Source organism: Thalia democratica, chromosome 9 (genome assembly GCF_965202585.1).
Source record: "Thalia democratica chromosome 9, ktThaDemo2.hap1.1, whole genome shotgun sequence".
Classification (NCBI taxonomy): domain Eukaryota; kingdom Metazoa; phylum Chordata; class Thaliacea; order Salpida; family Salpidae; genus Thalia; species Thalia democratica.
In genome coordinates, this window is record NC_139173.1 from 29,530,752 (window position 1) to 29,554,626 (window position 23,875).

At 27.2% G+C, this 23,875-nt stretch overlaps 1 protein-coding gene across 1 annotated transcript; it reads left to right on the forward strand.

Annotated features, from left to right (window-relative positions):
• Positions 1 to 214: 214 nt before the first annotated feature.
• On the forward strand, positions 215 to 16,110 carry LOC145843779 (ephrin type-A receptor 4-like). Its single transcript, XM_082951004.1, has 20 exons — positions 215 to 399; positions 2,110 to 2,177; positions 3,012 to 3,133; positions 3,673 to 3,921; positions 4,617 to 4,810; positions 6,387 to 6,488; positions 6,935 to 7,090; positions 8,723 to 8,831; positions 9,090 to 9,240; positions 9,485 to 9,566; positions 11,186 to 11,358; positions 11,643 to 11,781; positions 11,981 to 12,187; positions 12,758 to 12,865; positions 13,149 to 13,334; positions 13,544 to 13,818; positions 14,157 to 14,351; positions 14,646 to 14,806; positions 15,147 to 15,305; positions 15,577 to 16,110. Exons 1-20 carry the CDS (start codon positions 330 to 332, stop codon positions 15,785 to 15,787), a joined length of 3,117 nt encoding a protein of 1,038 aa, XP_082807130.1. The 5' UTR covers positions 215 to 329; the 3' UTR covers positions 15,788 to 16,110.
• The last annotated feature ends 7,765 nt before the right edge of the window (positions 16,111 to 23,875 follow it).

Genomic DNA, 23,875 nt, shown 5'->3' on the forward strand with positions numbered 1-23,875 from the left:
CAATCACGATTCTTCATTTCGGTAAAAGCTTCTGTTATTAACATGAGATAACAGCAAGAGAAAGTGTAAAGCTTGAAACGAGAGAGTTGAATATGAGAGATTTTGCGTTTTTGAAAAAAAAGTTTAACTTCACTTTGTTAAACAGGTTATCAAAAGTCTAGTTCAGCGGCATTCGGTGAAAGCTAACTTTTTCTGTCATAACTTGATTCAAACTTGAGTGTTTTGTTAAAAGGAAAGTTGTTACAGAGCTGTCACATTTTGATGATCAAGCAGAGGTTGGATTGAGTTGTGGAATAAAGTTTTATTAGGAAGTATATCTGTGAAGAAGTATGACCAGTTTCGTTTTGGTGATTTGCGCAGTTTCATTGCATTCAGCAGTCAATATTCATGCGTTATCAGGTAAGAAAAAAGTATTGTAAAATATATAGTTTTCTAAAAAGCTATTTTTGTTTGTAGCAATATTGATATTATAAATTAACAGTTTTTATTTTGTTTTCATTTTTACTACATCCTAAGTTTTTTACTAATGCTAAGATTTATTTTAAATCCATTCGAATTCCAAGATAAATTTTTATAAAGTCAATAAGCATTGTGTACTTATTTATAATATATATTGTAAATATGGTTTTTAATAATACTTTTCTTTAACATTGTAAGTCATTTTATTAAACTCATAAACGTCTTAAATATTTGTATACTCTTTTGTATGACTAATTTATGTTTTCAAAGTTAATGTGTTTTGCCTGTTTATAAGTTCTATTCAACGTTTAAAAAAGCGCTCATGTTTTCTTCACATATCTTTTTTTTTTCTTCGTTTAAACACAAGTTTCTTTACACAACATAACAAACACCTTAAAGTTTAATAAATTTTTTCTAGTTTAAGCTGTTTAAAACTTTCTTATATGCGTGATAGTTTCCCCCACGTTTTATTACTTTTTTTTAAAAGTAAAGCACAGAATCTCTTTACACAATATAACAAACACTTTAAGGTTTGAGCAAATCCTCTAACTGACAGTCGATCCCGCTGACAGGATGAGACTTTTTGTTAGGAGTGTTTGCACAGCGATAACGATTATGAGGTCATAAAAACCGTTTAAGATTAAAATCGCTAGTTAAAGTAAACTTTGTGATAGTTAATACTGTTTTGCGTTATAATGCCTAAACTTTTTTTTAGACTTATTTAAAACTGTTTTTTTTTTCAAATTTGGTTATAGTTGAGTTTTTGATCAATTTAAGTTAGAATGTTCAATAATTTTGATTTAAAAGCGACAATTTAACAATACTTAAAAACAAACTATACAAACTACTAATTTATAACTTAGAAACCTCTTAGCTAAGCAAGTTATCTGTGCACAACAAAGTACTTCTACACAAGCTTCATTGTTCAAATGTGCGATAATTGAAACAGTATGTTCTCATCTCTATACAAACAAACAACACAAGCACATTGTGGCTGATTCTTTTGTTAGCAGCAGCAGTAAACCTTGTTAATTCATGCGTGACAAAAATATTTTTTGTTTATGAACAAAACACCCTGTAGAACCTGCATAGTGCAAGACTGCTGCTAATGACTAAACGCATTAGCGTGGTGACCTTTTTGATTGAAAAGTTGAAGTGGAAGGTAAACATCTGATTTCGGGGTTGAGACAACTGGCCACTTTGTTATCAGATGATTTGCGCCCTTCTAAAGGTAATTAGCCGATTAGCAACGGTCGAAGTATTTCGAACTTGATAATTTTCGCTTTGTAAGCAGAAGGGCCTTTTTAAGTTTTTAGAACGTTGAACTCGAAGTTTGTTGTGGGTAGACTTTTTGTTTTGAAATATTTAAAATATTTTGTTTTACATTGTAAATGTTGAACCTAACAAACTAGACTATTTTCATTATCATTTACTTTAGTATAGAATTTTTGCAAATTCAAAACGTAATTTTAAAACTTTAAAGCTAACAATTTATTGCATAAATAATATAGCATTGCCTATATATTTATTTAAACCATTAAATTCAATGTTAAACAAACATCTTAGTATCTACAAACGTAAAAAAACTTTTATTAAACAGTCTAGTTGTTGTAAATTACAAACAATAATTAACTATTAATATTTTTACAGATGAGCTGTACAACACGGAAAAAGTCAGCACCGATCTGAACTGGAAGACGAAAGAAGGAGATAACGAAGTTAGTGTTTTGTATTTGTAAGAAGGCTTTTTGTACTCACTTTGTTAGTGCGATAGTACGTTTGCTTCACTTATCTGTAAGCTGCTTAAAAGCTTACTTTTTGTTGCTTATAAAAATCGAACGAGGTGTTAAAAGTTTAGAAGCTTTAAAGTTTAAAATTTTTATGCAGTACATTCTACTCACTTTTAACAAATTTAAACTTGGTTTCAAAACGGTTAAAAGTTTTTTTTTTCTTAAAACAGCGTGTTGATTAACATTTATTATCAAGATGCCACCCAAGTAGTTAAAAATATATAATAAAATATTAAGTATACATGCGTTAGTGATAAATCATTAAAAAATATTTTAAGTCTCGACAATGTCAGACCGCAAGAAATGATTTTTTATAATTGCACATTTAAAACAATAAGGAAATTGATGCCAAACAATTTGTTCTATTCATATTATTGTTTCTGCATAATAAGACCTCACATACATCGAACTAAAAACTACTTATTTACTTTCACTATTTTGGGCTGTATAAAGTTTAATTAACATAGAGTGACAATTGTAAATAAATAAAAGTAAACTTATAAATCATTACTTGTTCACAAGTTTCTTCTATCAGCTCACGTTTTAAAATTCATTAGTAGATTACGTTTTTTTTGTTTTAGATACTAAATGTAGTGTTAAAAATGCTTTTTACTCCTTTTTTATGAAATGCTTTTTTTATTAATCAGAAGTAACACAGCTTTAAACTTATAATTTTACAGTTAAACAATAACAAGTACTCAGTACATTAAAACAACTTCTTCTAGCACTAAACAAAACTTTAAATTTACTGTTTCTAAACAGTGGTATGAGGTGAGCGCTAGGGACAAAGACAACAACATAATCAGAACTTACCAGATATGCGACTACCAAGGTACAACCAAGGGCGATGCTCATTGGCTCAGATCTCCATACATCAACGCAAGGTTTGTTGTTTAAAAAATAAATTGAGATTGATTTATTGTGGAAAAGTTTGTTCTCCAAATTTGTTTATCAGAAAAACTGATCAACTTTAAAAAATTTAAACCTTTTTTTTAAGTTTAAAAAAAGGTTTGTATACGTTTAGACATTATTTTTTCAAGTTGTATCAACAACTGTCGAAGAAAATATTCTTAAAAGCTCTTAAACTTTGTTTAGAACTTTTGTATAAACAACCTTTCTGCCAGCATTGAAAAGAATTTTCAGCAATAAAATAACACTTTCACTGTTTAATGTTTACATTGGTGCATTGTTTTCCGTTTTATATTGTTTTTATTTCTTTTCTAAAATCTTTTATGCGTAAAAAAGCATTTTTAAGCAGTTACTTTGTAAATAGCGTAACTATTTTCTACAAATTATTTTATTTTACTTTTCTAAAGCCTTTTATGTTAACAATTACAAATAAAATAGACTAAAAATAGTTATAAAAACTACATTGTTTTAAAGTTTTGATTTGAAAAAAATAAATAAAAATCACAAACAACAGAGGCGCCAATAGAGTGAAATTGGAGGTGACATTTTCAATTGTGTGCTTCAATCAGGAGAATTGTCGCGAGACATTCACCATTTACAATTACCAAGCTGACTCGGACAGTGCCACTTCAACTTTTCCGCCGTGGAACGACAATTTGTATGATAAAATTGACACCTTGGCCGCAGACAGAAACTTGGACAGGGATAAAAGGGGAAAATTTGTCGTTACTACTAAAGTTCTGGAAATCAGCCCGCTAACAAGGTTCCAAAAATTTAAATTTAAATAACTGTTGTAATATTAGCGCTTACTAAAAAGTTTATACTTTTAAATTAGTTTTTAGAACAATAAACTAGTTGTTAATTAAAGTTTTCAAAAAACCTAGGTAACAAATTACTTTATTTCGATTAGAAAACTTTTATAACTTAGACTAGTACACATTTAAATCACAAATTTTAGAATAAGTAGTTTTATGTGTTTCAAATGTTACACATAATTCAACTGCAGTCATACTTTTCGCTTGTTTTGCTAAACATCATACTGAAACATACGAAATTCAATTTTACTTACCAGCTAAAGTTGAAAAGCGTATTGATTTTGTCGCCGGAGTCATAAGTTTAGCACTTGCCATATGTCGCTTGCGTTCTGTACTAGCAGCAAAAGTCGTAGACTGCAGCTCATTGCAATAATTCAAATCTCATTAACATTGAACTTTTCTTTCTATAACTAAAAGTTTGAATGCTGAGCGCTCGTTAACTTTCAAATTTTCGGTTGCTCGTTTTTTTAGCTAAAATTAAAAGTGAAGTTTTAAGTTTTCATTCGTATTGCTTAACACTTTATTGATTTGACACTTTAATTTAAGTATATTAAATCAAAAGAAAAAATCAAGCAAAGTCTGCGTTTATTTATAAGACAAGTTTTATTTATTTTTTAATATTTACTAATAATTTTAAATACAGAAAAGGACTGTACATTGCAATCAACAACCAAGGCGCCTGTTTATCAATTCAAAAAATCAGGATTTTCTACAACTACTGCCCTGAGGTAACCAGGAACTTGGTAACTTTCCCCAAAACTGTATCTGGAACTAGAAACTCAGATCTTTTCAGAGTTGAAGGTGAATGCGCCCCAAACTCTGTGAAAGCTGACCAAGGTAAAAATTACTTTGTAGTTAACTTTAAATCAAAAAAGTTTACATAAGAACTTGTTTTTTCTTTATTATTTACAATTAATCACTCTTTTTAAGATAGGCAGATTAAGTTAAGGAGTAGTCTTATCTTTTATTATAGAAGATTTATATTTAAAAAAGTCTAAAGTTTTTCTCAATTCTATTTCAAAAGGAGTTAGTACTTTTAGATGTAAGGAAACTATATAACAATACCTTTATCTTCATCTGTTTTTTGGTTTATTTGTTTAAAGTAAATGTTCAACTTTGAACTATAAAAACCTAAAACTACTTTAATAATTTTAATTCTTAGCTAATAAGCTTCTTTGCATATCAGTCAAAAAAATATATTTTTGTGCCTTTAAATGTTTACAATAAGCTTAAAAACAGACAGTCAAAGTACAATAAAAATACAATCAAAAATTTTATCAATGCTTTTGTTTTGTGTTTAAGTATGCCGTATGTCTATTAAAAATGTTTTAATAAAACGAAAGCTTTTAAAGAATATTTTTTTTTTTCGTTTCTGCAGTCTGTTTTAGAGCTTTCTATAAGCATTTGCCACAACAGCAAAAGTGCAATATGTCTGAATTATTAAAAGTTGAAACTTTGTTTTCTACTCTGGTTTACGGCTACATACGTTACTAATTTTTTTTAATACTTTTTTTAAAGTTATGCATTTTTAAACCTTAAAATTGTTTATGAAACATATTATGTAGTTTTTGTTTTGTATACTCTCTTTCAATAAAGAGATCTTTTTCATAATTCAAACTTATGATTTTCATTACAACTAAACCTAAGTTGTAGGTTGTTTTTTAAGAAACTAAAAAAAACGTCAAACAACCATGTCTTATTTAAATACGGTAGATCAAGCTAAACATTTACTCTTTTTGTATATATGGTAGTTATAACAACTAATACACGTCTTTTATGATCACCACAAATAACAAGACCACCCATTGAGAAGCGTGTGAAAAACTAGAAATATTTTACAACGTCAAATCAGAAATAATAAAAAGGAAATCCCGAATTAAAGCGTATACAAATTCATAAATCATTTCAATAAACATTATTTTTCTGGTAAATATTTTTTACAATGGATTAACTGCATCCTTAACGACATACATTATTCTAATGTTTGTATTAAATTAAGTCCCACTAAATACCTTAAATTTTTTGCAAATGCGAGGGCTAAACCAGTTGATCTCCTAGTGAATTAAAAATCAAACATTTACGTTTCAGAGTTTGGACAAGCATAATGAAAACAATTGAAAAATTCTGAATAAGTTCAAAATCATATTTATTAATCCGTCCTGGAAAATGTTTAAAGGTATCCAAGTGGTGTGCGACTCGATAACCGGAAGGTTTTTTCGTGCACCAAATCCCAGGACCAAATATTTTGACCGCTTTTGTTTCTGCTGTTCAGTAAAATACAATAAACAATAATCAATAATAACTTATGTATTAGTTAGTTAGTTACAAATTTTTGTTTATCAAAATTGACCATTGTAGTTTAATTTATCTTTCTTTTAGTATATATTATATAATTTTTTAATAAACTTTTCAGCTCCAGTAAATTACTGCAATAGCAATGGCGAATGGAAAGCTTCAACCGGAAATTGTCATTGTGACGTAGGATACCAATATCATCGAAACGGAACCTGTATCGGTAAGAATTATTTATTACTTGTTGTTTATTATTTATTTGTAGGATATCAATACCATCTAAACGGAACCTGTGTTGGTAATAAGTGAATTCAATAGTTAAAACTTTTAAATTTGTAACAATAGTTGTGATTACACAAACTATGTTTAATTTAGAGTTTTCTGTGCACATTTACTTCAATAAGCAGTAAGTCTGTTGTTATAAAACAGTTTGTACTTAAAAAAGCATAGATATAATTTTAAAATAGAGTAGAAATATGGTAAATTTGAAAACACAAAAGAGTACAAATAACAGATCTTGTAAATTAATGTTTTAAATATGATTTTAATTGTTACACGAAAACTTAAGCACAACTTGTTGGACAGCTAACTTAATGTATAACAGCTAAACAGTTAAGTTTTGTTTCAACTTTTAGAACTAAATATTAATGAAAATAATACTTAAAACAGCATGCCAACCGGGATTTTATAAATCAGTATTTGGAAATGAGGTTTGTAGGAAATGTCCGGATTCAAGTTCCACTCGTAATTTTGCAAGTTCATTCTGTCAGTGTCAAGCCGATTCATTTAGATTAGATGACAATGAGGTATCCAAACCTTGCAAAAGTAAGTTTTTTAACAATATATAAACTATACAAGATAAAAAGGCCTACAAAATTCAAGCATGTAGCAAAATGTTTTCAAGTTTTTGTAAAAGCTAAGATCAAAAGCACACATGCTCGATGCGAAATCTGAAACATTTTATTGATTTACAAGCTTGGTTTTCCAATACTACAAAGTTTGTAGTAAACCAAACTTTGTAGTACAAACTTTGGTTTTGTATAATACTACTTATTTTAAATAGTTTTGAAACCTAAAATGTAAGATAAGTTATAGGTATTAAAAAAAACAAAGTAAGTTTTGACTTAATGGCTCCTTTACCTTTGTTTAGAGATTTTAAGTTAAAAAATAAAACAAGTTAGTAAAATTTTGACGTTGAGTAATTTTGCCAAAAGCCGTAACAAATTTATAACTTGCTTACAAAACAATTGGAAAATTAAATATTCATGGCGTAGCCATAAACTTTTCCGAAACAAAAACGAGTTGCTTTTCTTGAGAAAGAGTTTTTAAACGTAAATCCAGCACCTAAAACTTGTTTAAACTTTAGAAAAACTTAGTTTTTCTTTTCTTTTTTATCTAAAAAGGCTAATTCAAGGCTAAAAGCTCATTATCGTGCAGATTTTGTTTATTTTAAGTGTAGATAAAAAAAAAGAAGTATTCAGACTTTTTCTCCACGCGCCAAAATTGATTGTCATCGCTTTCAGTTGTCGAATTTCCCGATTCTTTCTTCGGCTTCTAGTTGTGTTTTTTAATGAGCCTCTGCCCCTCTGCTGTTTCACAAAATCACAGAAATCAATAAGCAGCATGTTAATTGTCGGTTGTTTGAAAGGACACTCCACAAGAGCAGTTTCTTTTGTTTGCACCAACTTCAGTTTGCCCTCTTTTTAGTGATAGAAACCTGGTGAACTGTGAACAAGTGTCATTTAAAAATTGTTGCCTGGAACATAAATGTTGATTTTGCGTAAAGAGTATTTGTTTTAATGTTACGTAATGTTTTAATCAACTCAATTTCTTTTATTAAAAACATCTTAAGAAAATTTTCTACAAAAACAAGCTTATTTTTAGGACAAGTGTCATTTAAAAGTAATTAAAACTTTACTACTTTTTTTAATGTGATCATACTTTAATTTATAAAACTTTTCATTGAACCGATTATTTATAGTTATATAAGAAAATAAAAGAAAAAACTAAACAAGTTCAGACTTTCACTACAGTTTAGAAACTACACTTTAGCATTTTTTGTAATAAAACCTGGTCGACTGTAAATGAGTGTCATTTAAAACCGTTCCCTGGATCATAACTACTGTTGTTTGTTTTAAGTAAACAACATCTTGAAATAGTTTCCTTTAAAAACAAGCTTGTTTTTAGGACAAGTGTCATTTCAAAGTACTTTGAATTTTACTGTTTATTTGTGTAATATGGTCATGCCTTAAATTACATAATGTGTAGTTCAATCAATTTGTTTATTTAAAGAATATCAAAAATAAAGAAATACTTTTGTTTCAGTCAACTTGGACTTTTAAGCAACTGATGTTTTTTTTTAGGTTAAAACTCAAAGTGCATTATGATAACCATAAAGTTTAGTAACGTAGTTTAAATGTTTTGCTACACAAGCTTTAACTTTTTTTTTATTTCAAGGAGTTCCTTCGAAACCGCAAAATGTGACAGTAAACTTAAACAAAGACTCAGCTCAAATCAAGTGGCAACCGCCAATAGAAGATGGTGGGATTGAAAAAGTTCGTTACAGGTAAAAATTGCATTAATTATTGCGATAACAAGTTTTAAAAAACGTTAAAACTAGTTTTATGTCGATGATTCTTCTAAATCTGGCAAGAACTCAGAAAGAATAAAATTCAACTTTTTTTAACTTCGTAGCGTATTATATTTAATTAACTTTATATTTTAGCGTAAAACCGTGGATATTTGAATAATTATACTTTAGTGTAAACATAAAAAGTATGAAAATTCTGTAATTATGTACAAAAAAAAACAACTTTCAAAACAGAATATCATGCAATACATGTACTGATGAAACGTACAAAAAATGCAAAACTTGTCCTAATTCAATTAAATTTTATCCAAACAATTACAAAAATCTCATTTCTCCAGAAATTTTAATGTCAAACCTACTGCAGTTTTCTTACTATAAACTAAAGGTAAGTCTTTTTTAATTATACTTAAAACATTTTTATTACCTTAATTAATCACTGTTTTGAAATTTAGACACGTCATTATTGAAAACTCTTAAAATTTTAATAAGCTTAAGTACATATTATCTCATCAGAAATTTATACTACATATATACTTAATTGTATATAGTTTTTAAAGACTTTTATTAGTGCATAAAATAACTATTTATTAACTTGTGTACTTTTTACAAAAGTTTTTATATATTTACAGGTGTTTTCTCTGAACGAAGTATCAGATAAATCTAAAAAACTAGCAAAGTATGCACAAATTGAGTTTTCTACTTCAGACAGAGGTTGGCTTTGTTTGAATAATTGTTTTTATTTTTGTACTTCTTTGATTTTATAAACAAAAATAAAGTTTCTATTTATTATGTATTTCAAAGATGAAATTTACGCTAGGAATGATACATCTTTACTTAAATAAACTAATTTTTAAGTAAATTTCAAACTAGAATAAGTTTTTGTTACTGCGTTTATAAAGAACTTATATGCGAAACTTTTACGCTTGTTTAAAAAAACTAATTCTGCTCATAAAAGAACATGTTTTTATGTTGTAAACTGCTAATGTGCTCTTTCGCACTCAACTGATAACGCCATTAAAACACATTACACCTGAATAATTCATAGTTGTACAAATCACAGTGTTAATAAATAATGAGTTTTTTACCAAAAAACTGCTACTTACGATACATTAGCAAGTTTAAAACAATGTTCCAAATCGATATTTTACCTTAGTCATCATTATAAAATTTTGCTACTTTACATTAAGTGTTAACCTTAGAATAGTAAGTTTAAAAAAAATTAAAAATATGAAAATATAAACAGTTTTTTTATTTATTAGTTAGTAAAAGTTAGAGCAGAAACAACGAATTAAGTACAGTATACTACCGCTTAAGTACGCACTTTTTTTGGTACGCATCACGCCTTAAGTACGCACTTATCCAGAAAGACAAAGTAAAGGATATTATACTAAACTTCAAGAAACTCCAGTTTTTTGCCTAAATTTTCAATCATCAAGTTTTTCCAGATTATTTTATGTTTCCAGGTAGAATGGCCAACCTGCTGAGTTAGCCTGATACTTTCACGACTTTTAAACTAGGGTGAGTAATCCTAAGTAGGCCAAGTGGCCTGAGATTGTGACAGTGGCCTATTATTAAATGTTAACAAACTAATTACTTATGTTGTGGTTGCAGAAAAGTAAAAAGAATAATGATATTTGAGCTGTAATGCTATAAAATAAATAAATATAGATGACAAAGTTAAAAAAACCTACATATACAAAATAGTTAAGTCATAATTTGACTTAAATGTACATACATTGATGTTTTAAAAATGTTTGGTAGACACAAAGTAGTTTAGTACTTTCCCTCTAACAAAACAAAATGTAGCTTAATATTTATTTTTAAATCATTGACTGACATTGACTTTCTATATTAAATGTATGTATTAATTATGTAGAAGCTTTTTATAGAAAAAATAAATCATTTTAAAACCTATTAAAAAAATTTGCAAATTAGAATTATGTTTTAAATGTTATTTGAAATAAATGACTTGTTTATTTGGCTTAATTATTTGGTGGCTAGTTGTAAGAAAGAAAACAAACAACTAAATTTCATATTATACTATATCGTCAAAAAGTACGCACTACCCGTGCTAAGTACGCACTTTTTGGTCGGGTTCAATTTGCGTACTTAAGCGGTAGTGTACTGTAGTTCATTCCGTTTGTATGATCACTAAAATTATAAAATCTGCTTTTTTTTTAAATTTTTTTGAATATCAATGTATTATTTGTTTTTTTTTGAAGTAAGTAAATTAACAAATTTTGAATTGAAACCCTGTATAAATTTTAATTTTGAATAAAAGTGTTGTTTATTACATTTAAGAGTTTGAAATGATAAAACAATTTCAACAGTACCTTCAGAGGTTGTGGGATTATTTTTCGGTGAAATCGATTACAATTCGGTGCAAATTTATTGGTCGAAACCCGCGAGTGATCAGCCAATCACAGAATACGAAGTAACGTTGAAATTAACCAATCAGAAGCCAGAATCTGATGACTTCGTAGCAATTCCAACCACTCATAAGGTGAATGTTAAAAGAACTGTTACTATTTTCATTACAAACTTATAAAAACGTTTCTACAATATACGTAAGTTATGCCTACAATGAAAAAAATTCAAATTAAATGTAATCTACGTAACTAATAAGTTTTAATTGTAAATATTTAATAAGTCTATTAACGACTAAATATTATAATTTTTTATAAATGAAATCTTTCGAAGTTGTACAAAACGAAGCAATAAAAACGGATAGTATTCAACTAGTACAGTAAAACAAGTAAGTTGTTTTCATTGAACTTTTTTTTTCAGGTAAAATGTTCATCAGAATATTGCAATATAACGTTATCAGCTCTCATTCAATCTTCAAAATATCAAGTTAAAACAAGAGCTTATAACAACGCTGGGTTTGGAAAATACAGCAAAATTAAATCTTTTACTACTGAATCAAGTAAGTTTTTATGATACAGAAAGTTGGCTAATCTATTTACAATTAAAGTTCAAAGTTTTAGTTTAACCAGTTTAAAGTGCAACAAATGTTTACGCAAATTATAGCTGCAAACAATTTTAATACAAATACAATGAATTAAAAAATTGCATGTTGAACTTTCAGCTAGCAGCAAGTTTTGTGAAAAATATTTTCAACACAGAACCGTTCGCTCAACTGAGCTTCGGAGTTTTGGTTGCCATAGTGATCTGCACCTCCGCCATCCTGCTCGTCTCTCTCGTTTATTCTCTTGTTTGCCTCCGCAAGAAGCTCTTCACCTCGGCGAAGTCAGTCGAAGTGAAAAACATTCAAAACTACCCGATCTCGAAGTTCAGCGATTTGAGAGTAGACATGTCCAAAAAGCTGATTGGTAAGATATTTGATATTTTTTAAGTAATTTATTATACGTTTGATTTATAAATTTTAAAAATTTTGACAGTTTGAAATTACATTTTTACGTTTTAGATTTTGAGTATAGCAAAGCAAAACAGTTTTAAACTTTAACTTAGAAATACTTATTCATTTTTCAGAATTGTTTTTGAAGTTACGTAAATGAAAGTATTCTTATTAACGTAATTAATCAAACTTATAATTTTTGGAGATTAAAGTTAGCTTACATCATAATAATAAACTTCAGAGAATTTACAGCGCATAAGGAAATTAATAATAATTAAGCTGTGTAAACAAGCTTAAATTAATTTAAATTTGATAAATGTATACCTCCTTTGAAATAACTTTCTTTCAGTTCTTTTTGAAATTTGAGCTTCTATGCCTTTTTTACTTATAACTTAATATTTTTAAAGACTTGAATTTATTTGTAACCAATACTATTTTGCTTAAATTCACACTATTGTTCTTAAGAAAAATGTCTAGATACAAAGTGCTATTTTTCTAAAAAGTTATATGAAAACAGTTGATTCATTTTCAAATTAAACCAAAGGTCACAGCAAGACATATGTAGACTACAGAGATCCTCACAAAAGCGTGAAGGAAATAGCAAAGGAGATTGATGTCGAGAAAATTAAAATCCTCGCAGTTATTGGGCAAGGTAAAATTAAACTTTGTATTTTTTTTCTACATGGAAGAATATTTCAAATATTTCAAGGTTTTTACCTTATTAAATGCAAGTATATCAATGATATATATAATAAAACAACTCAAATTGCTACAGCAAAAATTTTCAAAAGTCTGTGAACAAGTCTATTTAATAGTGTGATAAGCAACTAGATTTTTTGTTCTAAACACTAATAACACTGTAATTTGTGCAGTGTAAACTTAAAAAATATTTAGCAACATACTTATTAAATAGTCATGGTAACCACATTTAACAGGTGAGTTCGGTGAAGTGTGCAAGGGAGAGATGAAGGAAGGAAAGAAGGATTTGGTGGAAGTTGCAGTGAAGACACTGAAGAATGGAGCCAGCCTGGTTGATCAGACTAATTTCTTGAGAGAAGCGTGCACCATGGCTCAGTTCGATCATCCGAACATCGTTAAATTGATCGGAGTTCAAACTAAACGTTTGTTTTTTATTTTTGTTATTAAATGAAAAACATGTCTATCTCAAAAGTTCAAAAGTTTTTTGTAGTACACACATATATTCATAAGAATTTTTTAATCGTATAAATTAATACAAATGACAAATTATATAGTGTTATTTACACTTTACTTTAAATCCTAATACAAGTTTTTACAAATTTTATGTTTTTAATATTTGTCATTGTTACAGAATCGCCAACAATGATAGTAACTGAGTTTATGCAAAACGGTTCACTCGACAAGTTCGTGTTAAAACTCGACAAGTTCCACTCTCAAGAAATCGTGCTGGAAATGTTGAGAGGAATTTCCTGTGGAATGAAATACTTGCACTCTATGAATTACATTCACCGGGATCTCGCGGCCAGGAACGTTTTAGTTGATGACAATTTTACATGCAAGGTGTCAGATTTCGGTTTGAGCAGAAAAACGCTGGAAAATGACCCCAACGCAACTTACACTACTCAAGTGAGTGGTAAAAACTAGCAAATAGATATAACCAAAATCGTAGGAGTTATCTACACTGGTTACTTTAAATATTACTACTTTTAACTTTGACTTTTTGTTCGAGTTTAAACATTAAACTGTATCATTATGCATTTAATAAAATAACTTGAGGTATTTTACTTTCGTTTAACCCAATGCTTTACTACAATCAGCAATTTTACACATTCATTTTTAGTGTTTACAGATATTTATTTGCATTTGTTTTTTTATTATACTAGTTGAGGCAGCAACTTATTTTTGAATTTAAGATAAAAATTTTAAGTATCTTTCTTTATCTAATATTTGTGTCGTTCAACCAGGGAGGAAAGATCGCGTTGCGGTGGACGGCACCCGAATGCATTCGATACCGAAAGTTCACCTCCGCATCCGACGTATGGAGTTTCGGAATCGTCATGTGGGAGGTGACGTCATTCGGGGAAAAACCCTACTGGGACATGAACAACGATGACGTCACAGACGTTATCGAAGACGGATATCGGCTTCCCTGCCCTGAGGTTTTTTTTGTTAAGTTAATACGTTTTCTTAGGTAAATTTATTATCATCATTTTCTGGTTGTAACTTACTAGTATTATATTTATGATAATAATTCTTATTGTTACTACGAGACATTTTATTTTTTTTGACATCTCAGCTATTAATTTTTTTAAACAAATAATGGTTGATTGAGTTATATTTCTTAAATTACTTGTACAAATGTTAGTTAAAGCAATAATATTTAACCCAATTGTATACTTGTTTTTAATATCTCTATATGCACTAGTAAAAAAAATTAATTAACTGTCAAACAGGGATGTCCAGTAGAATTGCACGAAACAATGCTGAGATGTTGGAGTTACGACCCGAAAAAAAGACCCGATTTCAACCAACTAATTGACATTTTCAACAGTCACGTGATGAAAATTGAAAGTTGCAGCCCGGTTCCTTCTTCTATGAGTACTTGTGATTCTACGTTAGTTATATTTATTATCTAAATTTAAAATTTTATTATTAAGTAGTACCTTCATATATGAGCATTTGTGATTCAACGCGAATATATAAGTAATTAGTTGTTTAAATATATATTTTTTACCAAATTTTCAATTCATTTTATTTAAACTTAAATATAAGATTGCACAGGACATTTGTTAAAACTTGTAAGTAACACTATAAACTATTTACCTAAAGCTATGACTCGAACGAATACTACTACTAACAAACTACTTGTTTTCTTTGTTTATTCTAGCATGAGTCAAACAAAATGTTCCTACCATTTCTTATCTTTTTTAATCAAACAAAATATCTTTTTACAGCCGACCCCTGTTGCTCAACCAATCGAGTTTGGAAAGCTTGCCAATCAATGCCTCATCGTTGGACGATTGGCTCGAATTCGCCCAGCTGGAACGGTTCAAGGGTCGTTTCCATGCCAACGGAATAAGCGATCTGCAGACTCTCTCGCTACTAACCATTAAGTTTGTTTCATTTAGTTATAATTTTTTATTAAAATCTTAAAACAACCATTTCTAATATTTTATATTTGATTTCACCTACTTGGTAGAAACTTAAAAAATAGTTGCTTTTATTAGTTAAATATCGCCTATTAACTAGTTAATAACCTATACACATTTTCTCCCTTTTACTAATTATTGACCCTGAAAGCGAAAATAGTCTATTTCAAGAAACCCTGATTTAGCCTAAACAGAAATATATTAATCAAAAATTAAAATATCAAACTTCTAACAGTGATCTTGAAAAGTTGGGAGTCGTCGCCCCGGAAAGACGGAACTTCTTACAAAACGAAATAGAGGTTCTCCGCCGTTGCTACCGGCAACGCTTCAGTTCCCCCTCCACTCAAGTAACCAGACTTTCCCCTCCTCCCTCGGTTGCCAAGCAACGTCAGCAGCATTCGGGTCATAGAAACAACAGGTCGGACCATTCGGTGGCGCTTGTTTGATGTATGTGTATGACGTCAACGTGATAGTGAGAAGTGTTTTGAGTCTTAAAGATTGAAAGTAATAGCTTTCGGGATGAAAGTGAAATACAAAAAAGATTCATATGTGTTGAGTTTTTATATAAAATAAAAATATAATGAGAAATTGCTGAATGAAATTAATGTACTACTGTTTATTGAGCTGAGCCTTACTTCTTGTATACTTAAAAATTTTGTTATGTTTTCATATAAAGCAGAGAAATATCAAGTTTTCAATTTTTGTTAAACGCTCTTTTAAAGAACTATAAAATTTTTAGATTATAAACAATTTCCAACTGATCACAAGAAAACTTTATCATCACTGTGTCTTAAAAGAGCATTATGTATACATTTATATATTGTTACTACATAAACTAACTTCTATAATCAATTTTCTTTTAATTAAATGTCCGTGTTTTATGAATAAATAAACTTTCTGCTGAACCGTTTTATTTTATCTAAATAAGTTGTGAAACTTTGATAGGAAACTAATTTTTATACAATGATATTGTATTAATAACCACAATTATTAAGAATATTTCAAAAATTTACATAAATTTATTGTTTTTAAGTTTATAACTATTTTAAGTGGAAGCATTAGTTCATACCATTGTTTTAAATGTACTTGTAATTTTCTAAAGGAGATAAAAAACATTATTTGAATGTTTCTCATACAAAGATCGTAACCTTTCTAATTTTGAAACCCATTTAACTTTATATTAAAACAAAATAAAGTCGAAAACAGATAAGCAATTGACCCAGCAGTTTTCAGCTCAAAAGCCTTTTGTGCAAAGCAACTCAAAACCAATTGAAAGCTTATAAAAGTTGCAAAACACAAAAGTTTGAAGTGCTTTCAAACAATAGAGCAACTTTACAATATCTGTGTTTCGAGAGCTTTATGGAGATTTGTTAAATATTAATAACTGTAAACTTGCTGAATTTTACATGAGAAAAGAGCTACTTTTTCTATATAACCACAATAGTTTTGACCCTTTTGAATACAATAAAATAAATAGTCGCAGTTTTAACGCGCTACTAATGTTTTATTGATGAGTTTTTGTACAGGTCACTGGCTATTGTTTACTATTTTAATTACTTGTTGCTGTAAACTTGCTGAATATTACATGAGAAAAGAGCTACCTTTTTACTGTAACCACATGTGTTTTGACTCTTTGTGTGCGAGAAAATAAGAGGTAGGTTTAAATTTCCGTCATGAAGCGCTACTAATGTTTTATTAATATGCCTTTGTTAAAAATCACCTACTACTGTTAAGTTTTTAAAATTTTCAGGGATTTTGTCTGATTTAATAACTAAAAGAAAAATAGTTTAGTGTTTAAACTTAAATTTTTTTAAATCTGTAGCCTAACAAAAACACCAATATGTGTGCTATAAGTTTGATAGAAAAAAGGGGATAAGTGTAAACTTTTTATGGGCAGTTAATTAGTATTGGCAGTATTGGACATAATTCCCAATGGGAACTGTGAAAGAAGATGACCTGTATACATTTGTATTAATCGATAAAATTGTAATTAGGTACAAAAGTAGGACACAAAAGACTTACAGAAAGATTAAAGATTTAGTTTGTTCTTGATAAAAGATAACATTTAAAGTACTTATTTAGAAGTAAGTAATAAAAACGACCGGTATACTTGCATAAATCGATACTTTTTTAATCAAGCTTTGTAAAATACTCAAACTTAAAGTGTAAGACTTAAAAAATAAAATTTTTGATTTTTCAAAAACGTAGAAAAATAAATTACATCCTGACAGTGCTTTATCATTAAAAGTTTATAAAAATATTTTTTTAATTACGAAATTCTTATTCTTAGGTTGAATAAACTATTACAATTTTATTGTGCGTTTTTTATTAGGTTTCATGCAGTTTTAAAAAATTCCTGATGATTAAACAAACTTTTGGAAATCAAACGACAATAGTTAATTTTTTCTTTAACTAGTAAAAGCTAATGAAAGTTTACCTTAAATCAATTTAAGGTTTTCTTTCAAGGTTTACTTAAATTAAATTGAAATAATGTATACTTTGTTATTAGCTTTTCTGAAAGTACAACCAATTAATACAAACTAAAGATAATGTGAAAAAGCTTTCCAAGAAACCAGCTTTGAAAATATACTCAATACTTTTCTTTACACCAATAAATAAAGTATTTTTTCATTTAAAATCTTTGAATCGGAATAAAATAACCAAACTTATTTTTAAAGTTGTTTTATATCTTTATTATTTGTGATTCAAACTCATTCTATAATTTACCTGATTTAAAACCGTTTATTGGTTCCTAATAAAGAAAAAGTGTCATATAAGCCCGAAAAATTTTTTAATATAAATTTTTTTATTGTTTTTTTTTGGGCTAAGTTAATTCAATGTGCTATATTGTGCTAAGTTTGTTATCTTATTTTCTAATAATGACCTTAATAAAGGCTTAGTAATTGATTTTAACAGGAAACATATTTTATTTTATTTCGTCAGCAGTAAAGTTAAAAGATAAATTGAATACCAAGAAACATAATTTCAACAAGCAAAACGAGTTAAACTAGCTTCTGAATTTGTTGTTATTTTACACATAATTAAACCGACATTATTTATGCACAAACCAACATACTTCAATTATTTTTCTTGTTGCAATACTTCAGCTTACCACAAAAATTTTAATCGTGTTTTAATTATTGTAAATCAAAAACTTTGTTTGTTAAAATGATTGATCTACTTTTAAATATATTTGTAAGTTCTAACATTAGCAACTAAAGTAGTCAAATGGATTTGAAGATTTTTCTTTGCCTTTAATGCTTTATTTCATTCAAAAAACAAACGGTTTTAAAAACCTAAACTTTAAGTTTATTAATAGAACTGATGATACTAGATATTTACATTCAAAATGTAATTTAATTTAAACAAAATATTAATTTGTAATTAAATCTACCTTAAAGGTTGAAAACATTAAATACAAAAGCAAATATCTTGTTTATCATATATCAAACTTATTGTTATTTTATGAAGTAAATCAATTTGTTTCTACGAAGTTTATGCTAAAAAATTTTACAAATAAAGTATTAACTTATTATAAAGTTTTTCAGTTTTTCAAAAAACTAATGTCACAGAAAGTATATCAAAAATTCAAGTCAAACATTTTAAACTACCAAAATGTTTATACTAAAGAATCTTACTTTATTTTCTTAGGTAATTTTGTAACTGTAAAAAGTATAAACTATTTCAAAATCCAAAAATCAGAAATACTTAAATCAAATTTTTTTTAATAAAAATAAGATACCTTAATTTTAAAAAGCTATTTATATAAGTAATTTGTATTTTTAGAAAGGTTCACATAGTAATGAGTCTACTTGATAAGATAATTGACAATTTTTTCTGTTATTGGCAAAGTTTCAATAACTACTGTTTTTGTGTACATAGAGTTATTTTGCATACTGATAAGGTTCAATTTGTTTTTAAATATTTACTAGACCGTACAAAGATCTTAATTTAAAATACAAAAACTTCAAGTCTTCAATACAGCTGGAGATTGTATATAAAGTAATTGTAACATTATTATATTTATTTTTAGTTAAATGTGTTAACAAACAATAAAAAAAAACCTTTTCTTTTATAAATTAAAAACTCAATAGTAAGTGCTAGTAAACTTACTGGTAGAACTTTATTTAAAACAAATTATTAAGAATATTTTTTGTTATTTTCTTTAATGCCCTGGATATGACATTAAACTTTATCATGGTGTATGACTCGATAACCGAAAGGTTTTTAGTACACCAGGTCCTAGGACCAAATTTTTTGAGCGTATTTTTGTCGTTCAATAAACAATATATAATGTTTAATAATAAACAGACTGCCTAAAATAGCACAGACTAAAAATATTTAACTATTCTAAATTAGCATCAACTTTGTAAATATTTACGTAGCAGAATTATTCTTGAAGCCTTTTCTTTTCTTTTTATGAAAAAACGTTATGCATAAAGCTTCACATGTTTAAACTGAGAAAAAGATATTAATGTTAAACTTAACAGTAAAACTATTCAAGATCTGTCAATCATATGATAAGTTGATGAAAAAGGCTTATAGATACATATTTTAAAATGATAAAACATACAATTTTAACCAGTTTTTAAGAACATAGACATTAGAATAAACCTTGTTAAAAATAAAAAAATAATAAAAAAACGAAAATCTAGTTTAAAAGCAAAGCTAATTGGTTGAAGTTTTAAAAGCATCTAAAATGACAAACTTGCCAAAATAAAGCTACAACTTTTCTAAATAAAAATAAATACCGTAAACTAAACTGAATACCTGAACTAAAGGATTATTTGCTATTGTCGATTTGACGTTTTAAGGGCAGCTTATTCATTGTTAGTGCGATTATTTCGTATAAAGCTTTTGATTTTATAAACAAATTCAAAAGTGTAGATTATAAAGCGTTTATTTAATAAATTCTTGACAAAAACGAAAGCACTAAGCTAAAAGAGAAATTGTTAGGTTTGATATCTATAAACTTGTTATTAGAGTTTATTTTATAGTTATCATTTTTTTTAAGTATAAGTGTTTTTTAGTTTTAATTCACAGGGTAAATCAAAGTAATGTTGTTTATTAAAATTTAGTAAGTTTTATACTTTTCTTTTTCAAATTTTAATCCTATGTAAGTGTAAATTTATTAAAACTGTAAACTTTTCATCTAAGGCTAACTTTGTTTAGACTATATTAATTATTAGCACTCTCTGTTTGCAGTATCAACTGAAAAACCTAAACACTTAAAATGTTTGAATTAAAAGTTAAATTCTAAGATTGTGATACACTCAGCCTAATTAAATTTTTGAAAAGTTAGGTGCGACAACTTTAGATAGTAAGTAGTTATTTGCTTGCTATGTATATTTAATATATAAGAATTTAAACAAATTAGTTGTACTTTTGTAAGTTTAGTGAAGTACAAAAATATTACATATTTAAGATTTTTACAAGTCATATCTTTGATTATTGAAACATACTAAGTAGAATAAAGGTTTTTTTTCAACGTCAATAGAAAAACAAACTTATTTATTATTTTTTGAGAAAATTCAACAGCTAGAAAATATTTTTTCCTGAGAACTTGTTGTGTCATACCTTCTGTTTATAATAGTTTATTTTAACTTGTTTCAAATATTGCACTATTTTTTACAGCGTCAACAATATGTTGTTTTTGTAATTTCCATGCAAAAATTGCAGATTCACAGAAGCTTTGTCGCAAATTTACGATGAGCTGTAAAACTTTCTCAGATTTAACTTGTAATAAGTTATGAAGTAAGTAAAATTAAACTTTAGTCTTGACGGATTCAAATGACAACCAAATTTCTGAATAGTCACTGTATCATAATATAACTGTATTTGATGTATAAAAGTGTTCTTTTATAGAAAAATTTTACACAAAAATAGTCTAAAAAGTAAATGCTGATTATATTACCGATGCTTTTATTTAAAAAAGTCACTGTTTCGCTAGCCTTTAGTTAATAAAGAAGATACAAATTTTAAACTTGATTATTTATATTTTAACATGATTATTTAGCATAGTTAATAAATTCTTATAAACAAAAATATAATAATTTTTCTAAAATAAGCTACATATTAACTTGAATAAAAAAAAAAATTATAAAACAATCCCAAAGTTTAAAACTATGTGAAGCTTTTAGTTGCAGATATTAAAAAAAAAGAACTAATCTTACAAGAAATTATTTGAAGTGCTCTTCACACTTACATTAAAGTTTTGCGTTTATAAAATTCGGTTAAAACGTTTAAAAAGCGGGAAAAAGTTAAAGAAAAGCTATTATTATTATGACATTCATACAAAAACCTCTTAAAACAGCGACAAACAAAAATTACCATTACAATGCTTTGTAAAATAAGTTTTTTTTTTGTAGCAAGTTAGTTTAATTAAGAGAAAAAAAGAAGGGTAATTTTTTTATTTATTAAATCCAAATTTAAACAAGTTATCCTAAACTTTTTTTTAAACATATTTTTTGTTGTAGATGTAATGATGAAACGAAATTGAACTATAGCATTTTTATGAAAATACATTATAAATTAAAAACACAGTATTTAAAAACCTAATACTAGGATCAATTTTTATAAACTATAGTTAAGATATGTATGCTTTTGTAAAATATATTTTTTGCTTAATTGCCTTTATAAAGTAAACATAAGTGTTATTGCGTGATTTCTTTTATGTGCTTAGAAAAACATTATTAGACGTTTAGTGTAAAAATAAGTTGTCATTTCTAATGAGTGCGATATGTTTTGGATACACTTACTACGATAAAGTTGCAAAATTTATTTAACAACGGGAATTTTCGTCACCATGGTAATCGCCACATAAGAGCCACTTTAGTTTAATTTTAGCAATATATGATTAAATTTTGAGTAATTGCATATTTTCTGCAATTAGTTTGCAATGATTAACTCAATTAAAATACAATTTGAATTATGAAAGTTAGAGTTTTTTTGATTAAGGGTATTAAGTACATAAGTTGTTTTATAGTAAGTATTTTTATAAACTGTATTTTATGTTTAACTTAAAACTTTTAAATTAAGTAATGCAGTATTTTTACAACAAGTTTTAAAATTACAATTTAGTAAACAAACAAAAAATATAACTTTGATCTATAAATAATACATTGGTAAATAAATGACATAAACATTGTAATATATTAGCTGTCTGACGTACAAATATAAAATAACATGGAAAACATAATATTTCTCGAAGTTTAACAAAGTTATTTTACTTGATGAACATAGCTGACTAAATGATAACGTGTTTAAAATAGATCAAAATCTAACGATGTTTTTGTTTGTTATTATAAGATATCTTCTGTCAACAAACAAATAAATAACAAAAAAGTCAAAAAGATTAATTATAATTTTATCTAAGCACGCACCCCATCTAACGAGAAATAAAAGCTTATAAACAGAAAAGTGTTATCAACAGTTAAATATGAATGCGTATAACTTCTTTTAATGTGTTCTTAAAACTTAATTATATTTCTATATTTAACCTACTTGAAGTTTTCAAGACATAAAGACTTTTAACACAAATACTTTATACTTATTTTAAACTTCGTTTTAAACTATAGTTTAAAACCAGACTAAAATATTTATTAAAATTACAAACTATTTGATATATATGTAAGTATAAACTGAGGATAAGTTTTAAATTATTTTTATTATTTTTGACAGAATTCTCAATGTAAGCTGTAAAATAAAATGTCCTGTATGTATTTGCTAAATTAATAACCTCGTATTGTTCTACAAAATACAATATTACAGAATTACAAAGGGTTAAACACTTAGTTTATTCTTGATATAAAACAAGCTTTGCAACTTCAAGTTTATTGTAAAACTTTTATAACGTTATAGTTTAAAAAAACTGTTTTAGTTTTCTTGGTATTAAAAATAAAAACAGAATAAAAGTGGTTTTACTTTACATAATTAAATTAACTTAACTTTTAGAAAAACTTTCGTTTTTTGACAACTCAACTAGATACCTAAATATTTCAAAAAATGAAAACATCATATCAGTAAAGTGTTTAAGTTAGTTTTAGTAAAAATAAAAGTTTAAGTTTGTGTTTACCTATAGCATTATATTTCGTTTTACTTTACCAGTTTACATGTTTACGTTTTACTTATAAGCTTGTACGTTGTTCCATTGTTTTACTGACATAAGCGTTAAACGTTAATAACTTAATGCTATAAATTGTTTACTTGAATAAAATAAAGTAAAACTTAGTTAAAATTGATACTTAAGTTTTAACAGAATACAACTGTCAAAAACATTTTTTCTTCAATTTTTGAACTATCGCTGTTTTATTAAAACCAATCTTTTCAATTAACTAATCAAAACAATTAAAAATCATAAATTAAACTTTCGAGATCTAATATACTCAATTATCATTTAGTGTTTCTTTATTTAATGAAGTCGTGCATAAACCAAACAACATTAAACTGTAAACCAAACTGACCAAACAACATTAAACTAACTGCACAGGTGTGCTACACAAGATGAAATACAATTTTCGTAAACTTTTAACCCA

Excerpts from the sequence above, each read along its gene's own strand:
- LOC145843779 (XM_082951004.1), top strand. The coding sequence starts at position 330 with ATGACCAGTTTCGTTTTGGTGATTTGCGCAGTTTCATTGCATTCAGCA. Across the intron at positions 6,489-6,934 it reads TCGAAACGGAACCTGTATCG|CATGCCAACCGGGATTTTAT; the intron begins GTAAGAATTATT and ends TACTTAAAACAG. Across the intron at positions 11,359-11,642 it reads CAATTCCAACCACTCATAAG|GTAAAATGTTCATCAGAATA; the intron begins GTGAATGTTAAA and ends TTTTTTTTTCAG.